The sequence below is a fragment of the Peromyscus eremicus genome, chromosome 3, assembly GCF_949786415.1.
Source record: "Peromyscus eremicus chromosome 3, PerEre_H2_v1, whole genome shotgun sequence".
Lineage (NCBI taxonomy): Eukaryota > Metazoa > Chordata > Mammalia > Rodentia > Cricetidae > Peromyscus > Peromyscus eremicus.
In genome coordinates, this window is record NC_081418.1 from 129,978,559 (window position 1) to 129,996,393 (window position 17,835).

At 46.1% G+C, this 17,835-nt stretch overlaps 1 protein-coding gene across 1 annotated transcript in view; it reads right to left on the bottom strand.

Moving 5' to 3' along the window:
* The window catches only part of Cacna1c (calcium voltage-gated channel subunit alpha1 C), a 491,450-nt gene that overhangs the window by 127,709 nt on the left and 345,906 nt on the right, over positions 1-17,835 (bottom strand). The window contains exon 7 of the mRNA XM_059258469.1: positions 16,196-16,368. Within this exon, the coding sequence (XP_059114452.1) occupies positions 16,196-16,368 (173 nt within the window). The remainder of the gene's footprint in view (positions 1-16,195; positions 16,369-17,835) is intronic.

Here is a 17,835-nt window from a genome sequence, read left to right on the forward strand (position 1 = left end):
GTTCTGAAACTTTTAGGTCTCGCAAACAGCCCTGACTTTGTCCCACTGGTGGAGTTCCCTAAGGTCTTCATATGACATCAGCGGGGATGGCCAGCTTCTCATGAGACTTGCAAAGAAAAATGTTATCCTCATTTTGCAATGTAGCTGTTAGGCCATTATGCAAACTCAGAGAACTCACCTGCTACTTCCAACCCCTCCTCACCTTCCCCGCTGAGAAAGAGTTATTACCACACCGACATAGACGTTACTGCCGGTGGCTGAGGGTGTTTCCCCATGAGGGAGGCAGAATGCTGGCAGGAGTCCCGGGTTACTCTTGGCATCCAGCCTGCTGGGCTGCAATGGCTCAGGCTCGTCCACTCCTATATGGAGCCTTGCCATTTACGTGGCCAGATGCCCATTTTATTACATTTTTATATTAAAAATGGTATAGATAGCATTTATTTCCTCAAAGTACTAATGACAGTATGGCCCTGCCTTACGGGCTATCCTCACTTTAACTTGGGCATCTCATCTGTTATGGACTGAATTATGCCTCCTAGAAACTCACATGCTGATGTCTTAAACCTTCTTACTAGAATGGACTTTTTTTAAAGTGGATAGGGTCTTTCAATATGTAATATAATTAAATGAGGCCACAATCTAACATGACTTGTACCCCAACAAAAAGACACTTGGACAGAGACAGAGCAGAGGTCACAGAAAAATGCAGCGTGAAGACAGTGCTTATTAGGCAAGGAGAGGGGTCTACGATGGACCTTTTCCTTACAGCTTCCATGGAGACAGCCTGATCTATACCTTGATCTCAGATTCCAGCCTCCAGAATCAGGAAAACGATCCATTTCTGTCATTTAAGTCTATAGAACTTTACTAGGAAGCCTAGGCTACAATGGTACCTGTTTCCACCCATCCTGAAGAATTCTCTAGGCAAGCTGAGCTGCCTTACCACTGTCCCTTAATGTACTGTCTCTCAGCTGCTGCCTACATGGCATCACATAGCACCCATCTCTCCTCCGGGGAGGGTCTGGTCCCTCCACCTCACACCCTGTAGGTCTGCAAACTGCTGCTTTAAAGCCAAGTCTAGACTGCCACTTATTTCTGTGGATGGAGTTTTCCTGGGTCCCAGCAGTGACCCTCTCCCGAGGCTGTTGATTGGCCGCCTCATTTTAGACAGCAGAGCTGAAGACCTGTAAGAAATACTGCAGGCAGGCGGTGGTGGCACACACCTTTAATCCCAGAGATACTGCAGGGCCATGAAAAACCAGGGGCCCTAACTGGCTGGACCATCCCAGGCAGTGCTGAATCCCTACCCACTCATTCATTCTGGGAGGCCCAGTTCTAGCCTCCCGTAGCTTCTAGAACCATCCACTGCTCAGAGTCCTTTCTCATCTCCTAGAACACGTGTGTGCCACTTACACTTTTAAGGAAAAATCTAGATGCCAGTTCTTGTCCCACCGTCTACCACCCACAGGACTTCAGGTAAGCTACTCAACTTTTCTGGACTCTCATTTCCTCCTCCACAGAAAGATCATGATATTATTTACTCAAAGATCTTTTGGTATGGGTTAAGTGAAATAATATTTGTAAAAAGGACTTTGTAAAATGGTAACTGACATAAACACTCGCTAGTATTATCAACTCATTTTAAACTGTTTTTCTTAAAGTTTGTTATTTCTTAAGTATATCCAAACTTTTTCAAGGCTAGGGACTTGGTCTTGGAATCCTCTGAACCCACAGTCACATTCTATGCAACAGCAGAAGCAATGTTTTGCACTGTCATGGTTCTCAGGATACTCCTACGTGCTGCCTGCCCGCCATGCTGGCACTCCAGGAGGCTGACCTTTGCACACCATATCAAAGGTTCTTTTTCCAAGGCTGGCCAGTGGGAAGCACTAGCAAGAGTCTATGGGTAGGTCAAAGGAGATGGGGCTCAGGTCCTTACTCTGCTGCTTCTGGGCACAGGGCATACTGGCTGCATCTCAATGCCAAAGGCCATGGGTCTGGCCATGTAGCCCTCTTCACACAGCTGTTCTCTCCTTTGTACCTGCAGGCAGACCCATAGAAAAAGCTCCCCTACTGCTAGTTTACGGTGCTGTTCTGACTTCCTGAATCCTCTGCCCAACTTTCTTGAACCCTGAATCTATCTTCATCAAGATTTCTTTAAACCACCTGTCTAAAAGCACTTTCTGTGAGGACCTGACAGATGTGCTCCTAGGGTGCCATGCAAGGAGGTTAATCCCCAGTGACAATCCAACAGAAGACAGGTGCCTGAGGGGAAAGTGGGAACATGGCGAGAATGGATGGCCGTGAGTCCGGGGCTTATCGCCACATCAGGTAATGCCTGGACAGCTTGCTCAAGTCCACACTGTGAACAGTGAGAGATAACTGGTAGCTCGCTATGGTGCAGGGCCAGGAAGGAGGTGGATGTCCTAGAAGTAGATGCTACTCTACTGACTCGGGAGGAGCAGCAGCACGTCCCATGTGACTGTCTTTTCTCTTGCAGAATAGATATTTGTGTTCATTGTTTTTCTACAATTGACAAATCAAACACACAGCCAGAGATTTCTCACTCTGCAGGCTTGTGCCCAATCTGAAATCCAGGACCTGCCACCTCCAGTGCTACTAGTCTAGGACACATAAAGGTACTCCTGGCCTTGGATATTGAATGGCTCCAGAGCACTGATACATTTCATGACAAGCTGAAGTTCTGTGCACCTCATCTCTTATGTGGGCGAGTTCATATACATGACTGGTGAAAGGCTTTCTTAGGAAAGTGTGGATAGGAAGAATCCAAGGCAGAGGCAGTAAGAGAGAAGAAACAAAGGTGTACCACATGACAGCAGCCTGCCCGAGTAGGAAGGTCACAGGAAAAGGCACCACTACTTCCAGAACCTTCTCAATCACTTCTTGTCAGCCCAGCCTAGCTTAGCCTCCTCCACATAAGCAATTAAGCCCAGGCTGATTCTAAGCCAGCAAGGTAAATATAAAATAAGATCAAATATTTAGAATCCAAACAGAGGCCTTACTTATTAAAAAGGAGCAATACAGGTATGGTGTGCCATCATCATAATTATTATTGCTGCCGCTAACTGGGAGTAGGTATAAATGGTTGCCCCGGGTCTGCAGCTATAACTCTAAGAAGGAAACCAAGGTTGCTGTGATCCCAGCAGGTTATAAGCATCCAGCACTCCAAGCAGAAAATCCCTTTCCAGCACGATGGCACTGGGGCTGCGGGAGGCAGAACAGGAGGAGGCGGGAGGGAGTTCAGCTGCACCAGACGAGCTGCTGAATGTGGGTGCACATCTCTCCTCTCCTTTCCCACAATGCCTACCTTCATTAGGAGTGACAGGGCCAGGTACAGCTCCTCTGCCGCCCAAAGGGATGTGGCACAGATCCTCTGCACACAGACAGAATGGCTCTTTTGTAGGGCTCTTCTGTGAACCCAGGTATTTTAAGCATAAAGTTCTTCCCAGGTTAGAGGGGCTGTTTTTCTAGTTACCCAGGCTTAGAAGAATATGTCGTCTACCTGGCATGGTGTGAAAGGAAAAAGAAAAGATGTGTGTCCCTGGTCCCTTTCTAGTTTGGCCCAGGGCTATGTCATGTCATGTCACATGTCTGTTTTAGGCTTTGTCCTTCAGCAGTATAAACAACAGTATCTTCTGTCCTAATCCTAAAAGTCCAGTTTTTAAGCATTTGCTATATGCTAGCCTCTCTTCCTTGTCTCACACATATGAAATGAGAATACCACGGGTGAGGTATTACAGGGGCCCATTTTACACGCGAGGAAACAGGCTTGGAATTTAATCACTTATTCAAAGTGAGCAGCTAATTAGGACCCAGGAATCTGAAGTCAGGTAGATCGGGTGCCAAGTCTCCTCTTAGCTACTGTGTATACCAGATGAACTGTTTTTTTCTAATTATGAAAAGGGTAAGGGTGTTGTAGGTGCCCAGGTCACTGAAGGAGATGTCCCTTATTTGGTGACCCTGTCACAGTCTCCATGCCAGCAGCTCCGAGCCAAGAGGGAAGAAAGGGATTGGAGCACCATGAGTTTTAGAGACCAAACTTCTTCAGGAAAAGCCACCACAGGATGGAGTCCTGGTCATGATGGGTGGGACTAAAAAAGGCTCTTCTCGGAAGGGAGAGGATGGTCAGTCTTGCGGACTGTGGGGCGTGCAGATGTTTGTGAGCTGTGTAACAGCACCGGGGCCTCTTGGACAAAGTCAGTCAGCTCTGCTGCTGTTGCCTCTTGCATTGTGGGGGTGATAATTGCAAGGATAACTCACTGAAAGGGACCAAAGACATGAGCAATCAGGCACACAGAGACTGGCTGGACAAAGGGGGAGAGGAGAAGGTGCTGGCTAGCTCGATGTAACCAGGAACATGAAGCTGGAGCACCAGCCTCAGGAGCCTCAGTGGGGTGGGGTACTGCAGCAGCCTAGTGCTTCCAAGGGCCACTGGGGAACTGACCAATGGGGGCACGGCAGGAGATACTTCCAGAAGTATAACCACTAGTGGGAACATGAGGCAGATGAGAAGGCAGAGAGAAAGCAAAGCAATTAGAGTAATTAACCATTCAAAGGTAATTAACAGTGTTGCACCCACGGCACCTCAGACCAGCACAGGGGAGTTACACAGCTATGGGCGTCAGCTGAGGGCGAAGAGAAGTGCCCTAGGTTCTTAGTAGGAAGCACTTCCTCTTCGCAGCCCCCGACACCCAGTCAGAATGAGGACAGTGATCCTCTACAGACTAGCACTGTCTCCTCCCTGGACCGGACACACATCCACTCTGGAAAAGGGAACTCAAAGAGATGGACAGCACCAGAGCGGTCACTCAGAGGGTTTGAAAGCCCAAAGATGTACAGAAGATTGAGCTGATCTGTGTATTATTTTCCAGGGCAGGAAACTGAGGCTCAGGAGGGAATGGAGGGGTTGCCTGAGGACACTGAGCTAATTCAGACTGAAGCCAAGACCAGGAACCAGGGCTCCTGACTTGCTCACTAGGACTTCTCATCCATCTCTCCATCATCCATCTTTCCCAGTGGGCCTCTTGCTCTGTCTCATCTGGCAAGAGATGCAGAGAATGGGTTTTAGGGTCCAAGGATACATACCTTGGGGAGAGCTAGTGCATGCCTCCTGAGAAGTAGTCATCCACTCTCAAGTAAATGATCTTAACCTGACCTTTTCATCTGAAAATGGAGAGATGATCCCGCCACTCTAGGAGGGCTGGGTGAGTACTGAAGACAATCCAACTGAGATGGGTTTAATTAATCATGGCTGTCAGTCAAAATACTAAAGAACAATATAGTATGTGTGGAGAACACTGGACACTATGTCTACCGGGCAATGCAGGAACGAAGTGTAGGCTGACAGAAGGAACCCTGGGGTCACATATCTTGTGTCTCAAAGGGCAGCAGGACTCTAGGCACTTGGTGGCGATGATAGCTGGCTTAGGGACAGTCCCTAAGAATGACAGCAGCCGCCTGGTCCTTTGGGGGCTGGCTGTTTCTTAGACGCATCCATCCCTGCTGCCTTCTTAGCATGAAATATTTAAGAAGCCTCTGTTGTGTGCTAACATAAACTCATGTCGTGGAATGCTTAAGGCTTTGTGAAAAGACTGCAAAGTCTCAAACTTTGGCTAACACGAAGAAGATTTAAGCCCAAGAGGAAAAACAGAGATTCTTTAACTCTCCATTATGCCTCCTGAATTTTTTTCTTTAGAGACAAGGTTTGTCTATAGCGTCAGACTCTCCATCCTCCCATCTCAGCCTCCCAAGCGAGCCACCACACTGGGCTTGGATTATCATTATCATCATCATCATCATCATTATTATTATTGTTATTATTTTCAACCTTAAGCTGAACCAAGGCTGCACCAGAGTTGGTGTTCTGTTCTGCTCTTTTAGCCTGATCTCTAGCATGTCAAAAAAAGTTATTTGTGACCACCATCTGGGCTCTGCGGTGGGCCATCTGGCTTTGCCAGTAATCAGTGAGGTCAAGCTGACATCTTGGAAGACTACTACTACAGATTTCTGTGTTTTAACTAGAAAGAGATTTAGATTCTATGAACCAACGAGACCAGGAACAGGGTGATGCACAGCTTCAGCTCCAGTTTGGTTTTAAGTAGATTAAAGTCTAAGTGTATTTTTCAATATGCAGCAATTGGGTTAGTCTAATGACAAATGTCATTCCCAACTATTGCCAGAGCAATATGCCATTTCCATTAGGAGTGAAGTTTCCTGGCCAGATTAAGACATGGAAAATAATTTTTGGTTATCAACAATTCCCTTCAGTCTCACTGATCAGATTAGGCCTAGCTACGGAAAGAGGAATTTACAAATTAGATGCTGTTCTCTATTTATTACCAAAATGGTCGCTTTCCACTCCATCTAGGAGGTATAGCAGAGATCTCATTAGGTCTCAGCTGCTGATAACACCCACTCCATAAATCAATCTCCTTTGCAAGCCAGTGGATGAAATGAGCATTATGCTGAAGACCACAGAGTGGATGAAATTAAACCTCTGTACCCCTGGAAGGAAGCTAGATGAGCCTTTCAAGCCTTAAATGCCTTCAGTGCTCTGGACCCAAAGAAGCCACAGGGCATCTATCCTCACTCGTCTCTTAACCATTTGCTGACTGCTATTCTTGGCTGGCTAGCTGGCATTCTTGAGACAGAGTGAAAAGCCAGAGGTATTTCCAGAGCTCAACCTTCACATATTTGAAGAAGAAAGGGAAAAGAGGTAAACATGTAAAGAGAAGCATTATCGAATAGCCTTGCCCTCCCAGGGAAGTGTAAAAGAAAGGCTGCCAGACTAAAAAAAAAAAGGGGGGTGGTGGTGGAAACTTAATTTACATATCTGATTCATTATATATTCTCAGCTGGACCAAATCTGGCCTACTCTGGCTTCAGATCTGACCGAGCGGCAACTCAGGCCCGAGTCCCTACTCTTCCTCTTTTTCTCTCCCTTTCTAATCAATATTTACTGTCCACCCATGCTCCCCCAGGCTCTGCTAGTGCTGGGCCAACAGAGGTGCTGCTTCTAAGAATGGACAGCCCAGCACAGCATCAGATAAACCGCAAAGAGACACAAGTCACACTGAGGAAGTGCTATGCAGCAGGTGGGCGAGCATGCTGGCCTGAGTGAGGGGAATACAGTCCTGCAGGGGAGGGCAGGTGAACAGAGCTGCACTGAGCAGTGGGAGAGGAGAGAAAGGTTTAGAGTTAAACAGTGGGTCAGGCTTTCCATGCAGAGAAGTTAGGTGTGTGTGTGTGAGTATAGGGGGGCAGTTGGAGGAAAAAACAAGATGGTTTTGGGGGTACAGACGGTTGTGCAGGGATCCAATGTCATTCCAGCGGTCTAGGGATGGCAGGATTCTAGACATTCTTGAATGCCTCAGCAGTCTGAGACTAGAATGAGCACTCCAGGTCTGTTCAAGATACCTTGGGCTAAAGCTAATATGCATCACCCAAGCACCATGGAAACAGCTCAGCAGAGCTGGAAGGTTTGTTTTTAACAACCAATCTTCCCCTTCATTGTATCACCGAGGGAGTGTAGAGAAGCAAGTTAGAAAATATAATTATATATATCAGTTTATTTATTCTTGAAGTTTGCATACTTGCAAACAATGAAACATGACCATATCTATCCACCACTTTCTCCCCTCTAAATCCTACGAACATGTCTCCCTCCCAATTTCACGTCTTAGTTTTGGGTAACTCATTAAGTTCAGTCTGTGCTGCCCGTATGTGTAGAGGTGTAGGGCCATCCACTGGCAAATGGGAAACCTAGCAGTGGCTGTACACTGGAAAAAGAATGATTTGCACCCAGTAACTATCAACTGTCGATAGCTGTTCAGCGAGGGTGGGCCCTAGAGAGCACCTTCCCAGGATGGTGTTATTCTTGCATTGATATATTCTCAACTCCTCTGGTCAGTGGGAAAGGAATTGAATTCACAGGACAAGGGAAAAGATTGTGGAAATCATAGGTAGATACAAATGATTTTACACCTTCTCTAGGCTCCACACAAAGTGCTACTGTTTTCAATAGAGCTTGGGATCTTTCTGGGGGAACACAGGCACTCTGCCTCATCACTAGCAGCTGACCCCTTAACTTCCTTATCCATGCTGAAGGGCAGAGTAAGCTGGGCACCTGGCCGCAGGGACCCTCTGCCATTGACTGACTTCTATGCCTAACACCTGTCCACCCTCTGCTGGGCACAGACGACACCATAAGCTTCTGCTTTAGCAGGACCCAGCTGATCTCAGTGAAAACTAATAAATACAGGGAGAGGCTAATGAACACTCCAACAAGAAATGGGTCCTTGATTTCTTTCCATCCTGTGCCTGATTTTGTGTGTGTGTGTGTGTGTGTGTGTGTGTGTGTGTGTGTGTGTGTGTGTGTGTGATAGAGAGAGAGAGAGACAGAGACAGAGACAGAGAGACAGAGACAGAGAGATGGAGGGAGGGAGAGAGTTTTAGAGGACTCTGTTAACATGATAGCTGGGCACTATGGTCACATCTCATGGATCACGTGATCTGCTTATGCAATGAGTGAACCTGCTGATGTGTACCTGGGGATGGAGGAGGGAAACAAAGCTTTTCCCCAAATGCCAGCCTGACATGCACGGAAGCATGTCTCTTCACTTCAATCTAAGCAATGAGGACAGCTCTGGTCTATCACACCTAAGCAAAGGTCAGCAGCAAACCTAGGTGGCTGAAGTAACTTCCTGGTCTCCCACATGAGCTGCTAGATTTCTCAGAGTGAGGCCTGGGGCATATTAGTTAAACTCAGTCGCGATACTATTTTTCTATTATTATTAATTAAATCTGTTACTTGACAATTGTATGTAATATATTCTGAATAATCTCACTTCCCAACTTCTCTTTTCTCCCTCCTGATCCAATCAACCTTCATTCCCCACAATTCCTTTCCTGTGTCCATGTCTTTTTGTTTCATGATCCACTGGGTTCAACTAGGGCACTCCTCTGAGTGACCATGAGTATGACACAATCCAATGGACCCTGGTGGGCTCACTAGTGCGTATACATCTGAATATAATACACTTCCCAGAATCCATCAGCAGCTATCCTTCACTAGGGAAGGGCTAGAGTCCCAAGAGCCTCAGCCCATTCATGACTGGCTATAGACAGACCCAATGCAGATAAGTGCATCACTGAGTTCATGATTATAATGACCGTGTCATACCCCTGATGACTTATCCTTAGTGAATGATTTAAGGGCCAGCCAGAAGTCCTATGTCCAGAAACCTTAAAAAGTCTTAACATTCTTTACGTGTGTGTGTGTGTGTGTGTGTGTGTGTGTGTGTGTATGTAAAATAACCAAAACCAAAGAAACTCATCAGAATTCAAATATATGTTTTCAGAAATGATAGACATTTAACCTTACAAAGTTTATCTAAGCTGGGCATGGTGGCACATGTCTGTAATCTCAGTACTTGGGAGGTAGAGGCAGAAGGATCAGGAGTTCAAAACCACCCTGGACTAAATGAGCTACCATCTCAACTCACACCCCTTCCCTCAAAAAGCCCATCTATTCGTTATCCATCCAGCGAATCCTGAAGATCTTTGGTGGGAGTAGTTTCTGTCGGTCTGAGGAAGAACTATGAATGAGTCTAAACTGCAGCAAATGCTTGTTTATTTGTAATGGAGTAGATGGCTAACATTTTCCCCCGATAGATCAAACCAAAAATTCTTTGGTTTTGGTCTATCCTGATGACCTCTCCAGAGCTCGTCCATGCACTGTGTACATCTGGGACTCAGTTAGAAAGCTGACTTCTCTAATAATTAGTCCAGGAAGTGGTTTCTCATCTGGGGCTCCCACTTTATTACCCAATTCTGAAGGAAGTTTTCAGGGCTTAGGGGTCTCACTTGAATTGCTGGGGCCTGAGGACCTGCATCTGGTTCAATGGCCTCATTCTCCTGGGAGCACTGGGAGGTCAGGGTGGCCTCTGGAGCATGCTGACTTCAGAGTGCTCAGTCAAGAGCACCAAGGAAAACAATGCAAGTGGAATGTCTCCTGAAATCTGAGCCAGTTTTCAAGGACCTCTGTCACTGGTAAAGACATGCGACTACCCCGGGCCATAAGATGACTACATTTTTAAAAAATATATTTTGAGAGCAAATAATTATGTTCATGGCCTTGACATATCTAACATAAATCAATGATATTCAGATTATGCTTGTAAACCACATGGGGCTCTTTGTGGACGACCTGCAGCTCTCCTAGGCCCTCAGATTTCTGTATTTCAATAAGGCATCATCCCGAGTCCTGCAGGGCACACAGCAGGCAAATGGGTCTGCTGGCTAATGATGATTGCAGAAGCGACACTACAGAGTCACGTGACCAGCCACCGCTCGTACAAATATTTAATCTCCCTTATCTGGGGAGAAGCTCCGTGTTTGGTTCTACTGTATACCCATCTTTATCTGCTCATCCAAATAAATATGTCTCACAGTAAATTTCAGAAGGCTGCATCTGTACGTAAGTTGTCTTGGTGATGTGAGAGAGCAGTTCCAATGTGAGTAGACATTTAACAGATGCATTTTTTTTTATCTTGAAGAGAAAAAAATTCCCAATTCTCTCTTTTTAAAAATTGTTTTTATTAGTCTGTGTGGGTGGGGGTGCATGTGATCAATGTAACCACGGAGGTCAGAGGCCAACTTTGTGGTGGTGTTTTTCTCCTTCCAAACCATTGTGTGGGTTCCAGACAGAGAACACAGACCGCGGGCATGCACAGCAAGTACCTTCACCTGCTGAGCCATAGTGCTGGCTCCCCATCTCTTTATACTCAGCTTTTCCCTCTAGTGCCTTCTATCAGAATAGAGACTGGACCTGGAAAATGGACTGTGTCCTTGGAGCAGGGCATCTCCACCAATGACAATGAGATGTGTGTATCAGCAATAGTCTTCCAGGGATGCCTTGCAAACAGGTGCTCACTGAAGCCTAGAGGAAGGCTAGAAGTAGCCAATGGGGTGGTGAGATCTCATTCTTTACCAGACAAAAGAGGAACTTGGAGACCAAGACTGCTCCCTCACATGGAAGCTACAAATGCCCTTTCTTGTTTCTTGGGATGTATGGTCTTGGGATGGCTCTTGAGTATCTATCACATCCTTCTTTGTCAAGGCTGTCTATGAGCAGTTGCTGTGGGAAGGCCTGGTGCTGACATGACTATGGATGGTGGAGACAATTAAAGACTGGGATCCAGCTATGGTCTTGTCTGGGCCACAGCTACATTGGACTGATGGAGTGCGTCTCTACTTCCCTCTTTTATGGGATCATGAAGGCCTGAGTCCTCGGATCTCTGGCAGCTAACCCATGCCAGCTGAAGAGGAGGACTGCGATCATGCTTAGGGCCATCCTAAGAAGACTAAGAGCCCAAGAGACTGAAGAATGACAATGAGGAGCCCCCAGGCTTCGTTCAGCGTTCCTGCCAGTGGTTCCTCACCTCACTGGCATCTAGCAGCACTGCCCTTCTTCCCTGGATTCCTGCTAGTTCTCTGGTCTCACTTTGCAAATCTTGGCGGGCTCTTTTTTTTTATCGACCAGTTTCCAAACCTTGGTCTCAGTTCTTGGCTTTACTTTATCTCTAGTCACTCCTTCCCTGGTGATTTCACTGACAAGTGCATTTCAGTGCCTTCTCTGTGCTGCTGACCTCCCAAATGACAGCTCAGTGCCAAAGCTTTCCCTTGAACTCAGTCATTGCCAGTCACCTACCTAACATTTCCTTTTGTACATTTCATAGGCATGTAAACCTAAAGGTCTGAGTTGCCTGTCTTCATATCCTTGCCCCATTTGGCTCTGTTTTCCTTATGCCAGTAAATGACAACTCCATTCTTACCCTGACTTGGAATATCATCGACGTTTGTCTCTCATGTTCCATATTTTATCTGTCAGCAAATGATGTCATCTTGAATTCTGACCTTCCTGCCTCCATTACTGCCGAGATAACATCCCATCATTTCCCAAGGCATCTTCTCTCAGCTAGCTCCTGCCCTGGTGGCCTCCATTTCCCTCTACACATGGTGGCCACAGGGATCCTGTTAAATGCATGTCAGATTGCATCACTGCTCTTCTCAAAACCTCCAGTGGCTTGCTGGCTTACTTCCAGCCCAAATCCAGGACCTCATGTCAACAAATTACACAATCCTCTCCTAGCTTCCCTGGCATCCTCTCCACCACTTTCTGCCTCACCTCTACCCAAGACCCAACTGCACGAGCTTCTTTTCTGCTCTCAGATGTACTAGCCATGTTCCTTCCTTTTACATCACCCTTCCCTCTCCCTGGAACGATCTCTTTCCAAATACCTACGTGCTTCCTTTTACCTTCAAATCTTTATTTAGATACCACCTTCTCAGTAGTGTGCCATGACCACCTTATCTAACACCAAAACCCAGCAATACTTATCACTCTGACATACTGTTTAATATATTCTCCACCCGTTCGAATAGAACCTCTCCAAAGGCAGGGAGTTGTACCTGCTTTCTTCACCGTTATATCACTAGAGCCAACAACAGTGCCTGCAAGGGTAGACATTTAATTTACAGCGGGCTGGCTGGCTGGCTGGCAAGAATAACTGGAGTCTGTGTTTATATAGAGTTAACTGTTTGTACATAGTTTACTCAATTTTCTCTAATCTTTTAAGGGAAAATCTCCCAACTAAATGCTTTTTCTCTGTTATCTTCCAACCTCTAATTCTTCCACCTCTCAGTGGCTTTCTTAGGAAAGCTGACTGACAGGTCCACCTATGTTTGTTCAGCTATTACACAATGATGTGTCTCTGAGTTGTCTCCACAACGCAGCGAGCATTGCCTCCAAGTGACTGGCACTAGTGGCCATGGTCTGTGCTGACAGGGATGCTGGCTGGGGCAGAGGCGGAGTCACCGGAAGTGTGATGAGGTAACCGCACACCTTCTCTCTACTTCGTGAGCGGGGTGACAGCTTGGTTGGTAAAATGCTTGATGCACAAGCCTGAGGACCTGAGCTCCATTCTTGGCGTCCACACAAAACCCAGGCAGAGCAGCCAACACTTGTAATCCTCGTGACGAGGAAGTGGAGACAGGCAGATCCCTACAGCGTTCTGGCTAACCAAACTAGTCAACCAGCCCCAGGTCCCAGCAGAAGCCCTGCCTAAGGAAACAAGGCGGACGCACCTTAGGAATGATACCTGAGGTTGACCCATCCTTCCCATCCTTCACATGCATGTGATGGTGTGTGTATGCATCCACACACATTTATCACAGATGTGCATGCACACACACATACAGTCTCCTGCGCTCTCTCTCTCTCTCTCTCTCTCTCTCTCTCTCTCTCTCTCTCTCTCTCTCTCTCACACACACACACACACACACACACACACACACACACTCAGTCACTCACACACAATTTTATTTCTGAGTTGAAAAGAGCTGGCAAAAATCCGACAGTGTAATCTTTTAGACATTTCAAAAACTAGAGCTACACTAATTAAAACACAAGCATTTCTCCCCTTGTACTTGCTTCAAAGGGCAAATCATGAAGTCCTAAAGAGAAGAATGTATTTTCCAAGCCACAGAATTGCCTTTTCTGCAAGTAAACTATATATAAACAGTAAACTGTCTATAAACCTAGAATCCAGTTCATCTTTTCATCCATCCACAAATAGACTAAATGTTTACTCTTTGCAAGGTCTTCCTTGAATCCAATCATTAAATTTCATCTACTCCATATTTATTGGGAATCCTATGGGTTCGTTCCAACTTTGTTCTGGAGTCTCACATTCCCTTTTATCATGTCTAACTACTGTACTTCCCATTTCTTGCTTCTTTGGATCTTCATTCCCCTGACTCACCCCCTGGAACAACCCCTCCATCTTTGCATTGAGTTAGGCTCTAGAATCCCACTCCAGTTTTCCTAGGACAGGGCTGACCAGGGACAAGAAGCATACTCCAAATGTTCCTCCAGCCATAAGGAAGCAGTATGGGGTGAGGTGACTCTCTGGAGTCTAACCCTATCCATGTTTGGGCTTCAGGAAACCTTAGCAGTGACCAGCTACTGGACAAGCCTGTTAGTGCAATCTGCTCCAACAGCAAGGTATGCCCCAGGCTGGGAACTCTCCTTGGAATTCACTCTTATAAAGGACAAGATGGAGAAGCAGCGTGTGTTTTTTGGAAGCTCTTAATTTAACAGGAAACATAACCCTGTGTCTCTGTGAATGGCAACTGGCTGTGAAGCATGTTGTGAGTATTGCACGTTTCCACATGACACATCCTAACAAAATATTTATCCTGATTAATCCTGAGCAAGGGCAGAAAGAGAGCCAAAACATCAACCTCTGCAAGCCCTTCTGTGACTCACAGGCCAACGGACTTGTGTACTATTCCACTCAATGCCACAAACTAATCAACTGCCCTGCAGTTTCATCAACAATGTAACAGAAGCTGTCATGCATTTTTCCAGAAAAACCCTCAGTGGCACCACTGCTCCTTGTAATAATCTATCAAAGGCCCTATCTTCCAGCTTGCAAAACTACTTAGTGGAGCATGAAGGCTTCCTTGGGTTATTAAATTACATTGTTACCAGTCCCTTGCTGTTTCTGTGTTTTAATTTTGTCTTTGTACCTTGAGCAGGGTTACTGGAAAGGGAGTAGTTGACAGATTTATGACATCGGTCTTTGGAGCGAGAGAGCGAGAGTCTGCTCACACCCTTGGCCGTCTTCTCCCTCCACCTGTTCTTCTCAGGCAGAATCTCTTCTGAGTCCCTCTCTGCTTAGGTGCAGATTCTATCTTGCTACCCTCACCCACAGGGCTCAATGCTCGCCCAATGTTTAAGAAAATCTGTCTTTAAATCATGCTGCTTGGAAGGACAGAAATACAACTATTCAAACATACAAAATGCAAGAGAAATGCTGAGCACAGAAGAGGCAGGATATTAGATCCACAGAGATCAAGGTCACAGGAAGCATGCACTGTTGGGATAATCTTTTTATACACTGTGTAAAGTTGTGTCTCTGTTTTTATCTCACCTGCCTAAGGCATCTTCTGATTGGTTTAATAAAAAGCTGAATGGCCAATAGCTAGGCAGGAAGAGGACAGGTGAGACTTCCAGGCAGAGATAGGAACTCTGAGAAAGAATCTCAGGCAGGAGATTTGCCAGCCAGACATAGAGGAAGTAGGACATATGGTACCAAGGAGCAGTAATAAGCCTCATGGCAGAACATAGATTAATATAAACGGGTTAATTTAAGTTTTAAGAGCTAGTTGGGAACAAGGCTACACTAAGGCCAAGCTTTTATAATTAATAAAAAGTCTCCATATCATTATTTGGGAGCTGGTGGTCCAAGGAAAGACCTGTTACAATGCACAGTAGTTAGAGCCAACCCAAAGGTTCTAAAACTCACAGTGCGTCACAATCCTTGGTTAACTCACCCTAGGGCTCCTTAGTCAGTGGGCTTGGGCAGGATCCTAAGAGTTTGCATTTCTACTAAGTTCCATATGCCACCATTGATTCAAGGATCCCACTCTGAAAACTACTGGGCTAATCAGATTTAAGTTTGACTTTCCATGATTTGTTATTTTAAACATTTACAGTTACCTGTTGTTCACATTTTTATCCCTTCTGTGGGTTTTCCAGCAATATGCCATGAGAAAACCCAGTGGAAGAGATCTGGCTCTGTGTTTATAATCTAAGTGGGTTCTGTGGAATTCCTGTGTTTCCTCCAACCTTCCCAGAAGCATTTTCTTGGATCCTTGACTATAACTTACCAACTCAATGAGAATGTTCACTCCGTTCCTCTGGAAAAATCTGGAGGGAACCTGGAAGGCCACTGCCAGTGTGGAGAGAATCCTGCCCAGCACACATTTTTCCCAAGCAGCTGGCTAGTGGAAACTGTTCCCAAGGAACAGGAACAGGATGCCTGTCCCCACCTCAAGGGACAGAGCCCACAGGAGAGGCATGTCTCACTTACCTTAGCACAAACTCAACTGTGTTTTCAGGTCAAAGCTTCTAAATGGAATATGAGGTTTTCTACATTAATGGCAGTAATTGCCCATCTGACTAATTCCTATGACAGCAACCATTAACAGTGTTCCTCCAGGAACATCAACTATAGGCTAGAAAGAAAGGTCTGCATGAAATACCTTCTCCTGGCTCACTGCTCTTCCCATCTCCCAGACCCCAGTCAAAGAGAAGGTAGTTGCTCACTGTTTCGGGGCTTGTCTTCGTCCATGCCCTCATCCTCATTCTCAGGGTCAATGTCTTCTGCTTGGGTGATCCAATCCAGGTAGCCTTTGAGATCTTCTTCTAGCTGCTGCTTCTCTCGAAGCTTCTGGAAATCCCCCCGAGCTTTGGCTTTCTCCCTCTCTTTGGAAAACTCTCTAGTGTGAGAGGGAGGGTAGGGTAGGGCAGGGCAGCACAGAGAGTCCATCCAGGAGGGAAGACGGAGAGAAGGGGAGACAAGGCAGGTATTAATTACTTTGTGCAGAGAACCCTTTCCAAATCACCCCCTTTCTACAGACAGCTACCTCCAGCACCCAGTTCTGTCTTCACTCCCACGAGAGCAGGGAGCACTGAGAGCATGCCCTTGACACAGGCTGGGAAAATCTATAGGGAGGTGGGCTGTCCATTCACTTTCTAGATCATAATAGGTTTTGCCTGTGAATAACAGCTATTCTCCAAAGATCCGGAGACCCCTTCCAGTCACTCTACTGGCCCTCTACAACAAGGAAGCACGTGTCACCCAGGATTAGGTCATACCTTTTTAAAAAAATGACAAAGCATCTTCAAATGACACAGATTATTGGGACCCAGTGATAACAGAGCCCACTTACTTGTACTGGGTCTCTGAGCCAATAATGCCTTCTCTTCCCAACTCTGGCTTCAGGGATGTCTCCTTGATAGTATGATAACAGCTAAGTTTGGAATATTTACACCATGAAAGCTAGCCAATGCAATTGATTGATCAGGGCATTTCCCCACAGAAGGGCAGTAAATTTTTACCAGTACCCCCATTGTCTAGGGGCCCAGTAGGTTTGATCTCTTCAATCTCTGTCCTCATGGCTACAATTCACTCTACAGTTCTTAGCATGCCTGGAGGGAGTTCATGGGGATACCCATAAGGATTCCAAACACAAGAAAATACCCTGGGGCCCACTATTTGGGTTAAAGTAATCTATCCAGGATAGAAAAATATGTAAAATGCAGTTGGTATCAAAGTTAATGTTGCAGTTTAAAGCAATAATCAACAGATATTGTAGTTTGCTTGGGACTTGCTAGAAGAAAGAGCCATAGAGGACATTCTTATTTATCTCTGACATAGTCCTTCTTTTTCTCTAGCTCTGAATTCACTTTAAGCAAGGCTAGGGCTTGGAGCAGAGGCAATGACAGATAAGTTAGTTCCCAGCTGCCACTGCGGGTGCGAGCCCCTTCTTTTTATGGGTAGCAGGAGAGTTTGTTTTATTTGGGTTTTTGGCCCACTGAAATTGGGGTTCTTGGTGGTAGGGTGGGGATAGGGGTGGGTGGGGTGTGCATGTGAATTCTCTGGTGTCTTGACTAATCCCCGGGCCATGGTTCTTGCCTTTCTTCTCAGTAAGAGCCCAAATCGGGACAACCAGCTATGGAACCCAGTCAACAGAGCTCCACGGACAAGCTCGGTGCTGCAGAGGAAAGGCACCTTGGAGGCAATCATGTCACCTATAAACCTTGGGGGACAAAAGGCTCAGTGAAGCCCAGTGTCATATATGGGAGACTCTGTCACCACATACCACCCACCCAGTGTTTGCATTTTGTCTGTGGTGTTTGGCAACACTCAGGCTTTCACACTCTCACTATTGTGGTGAAATGGG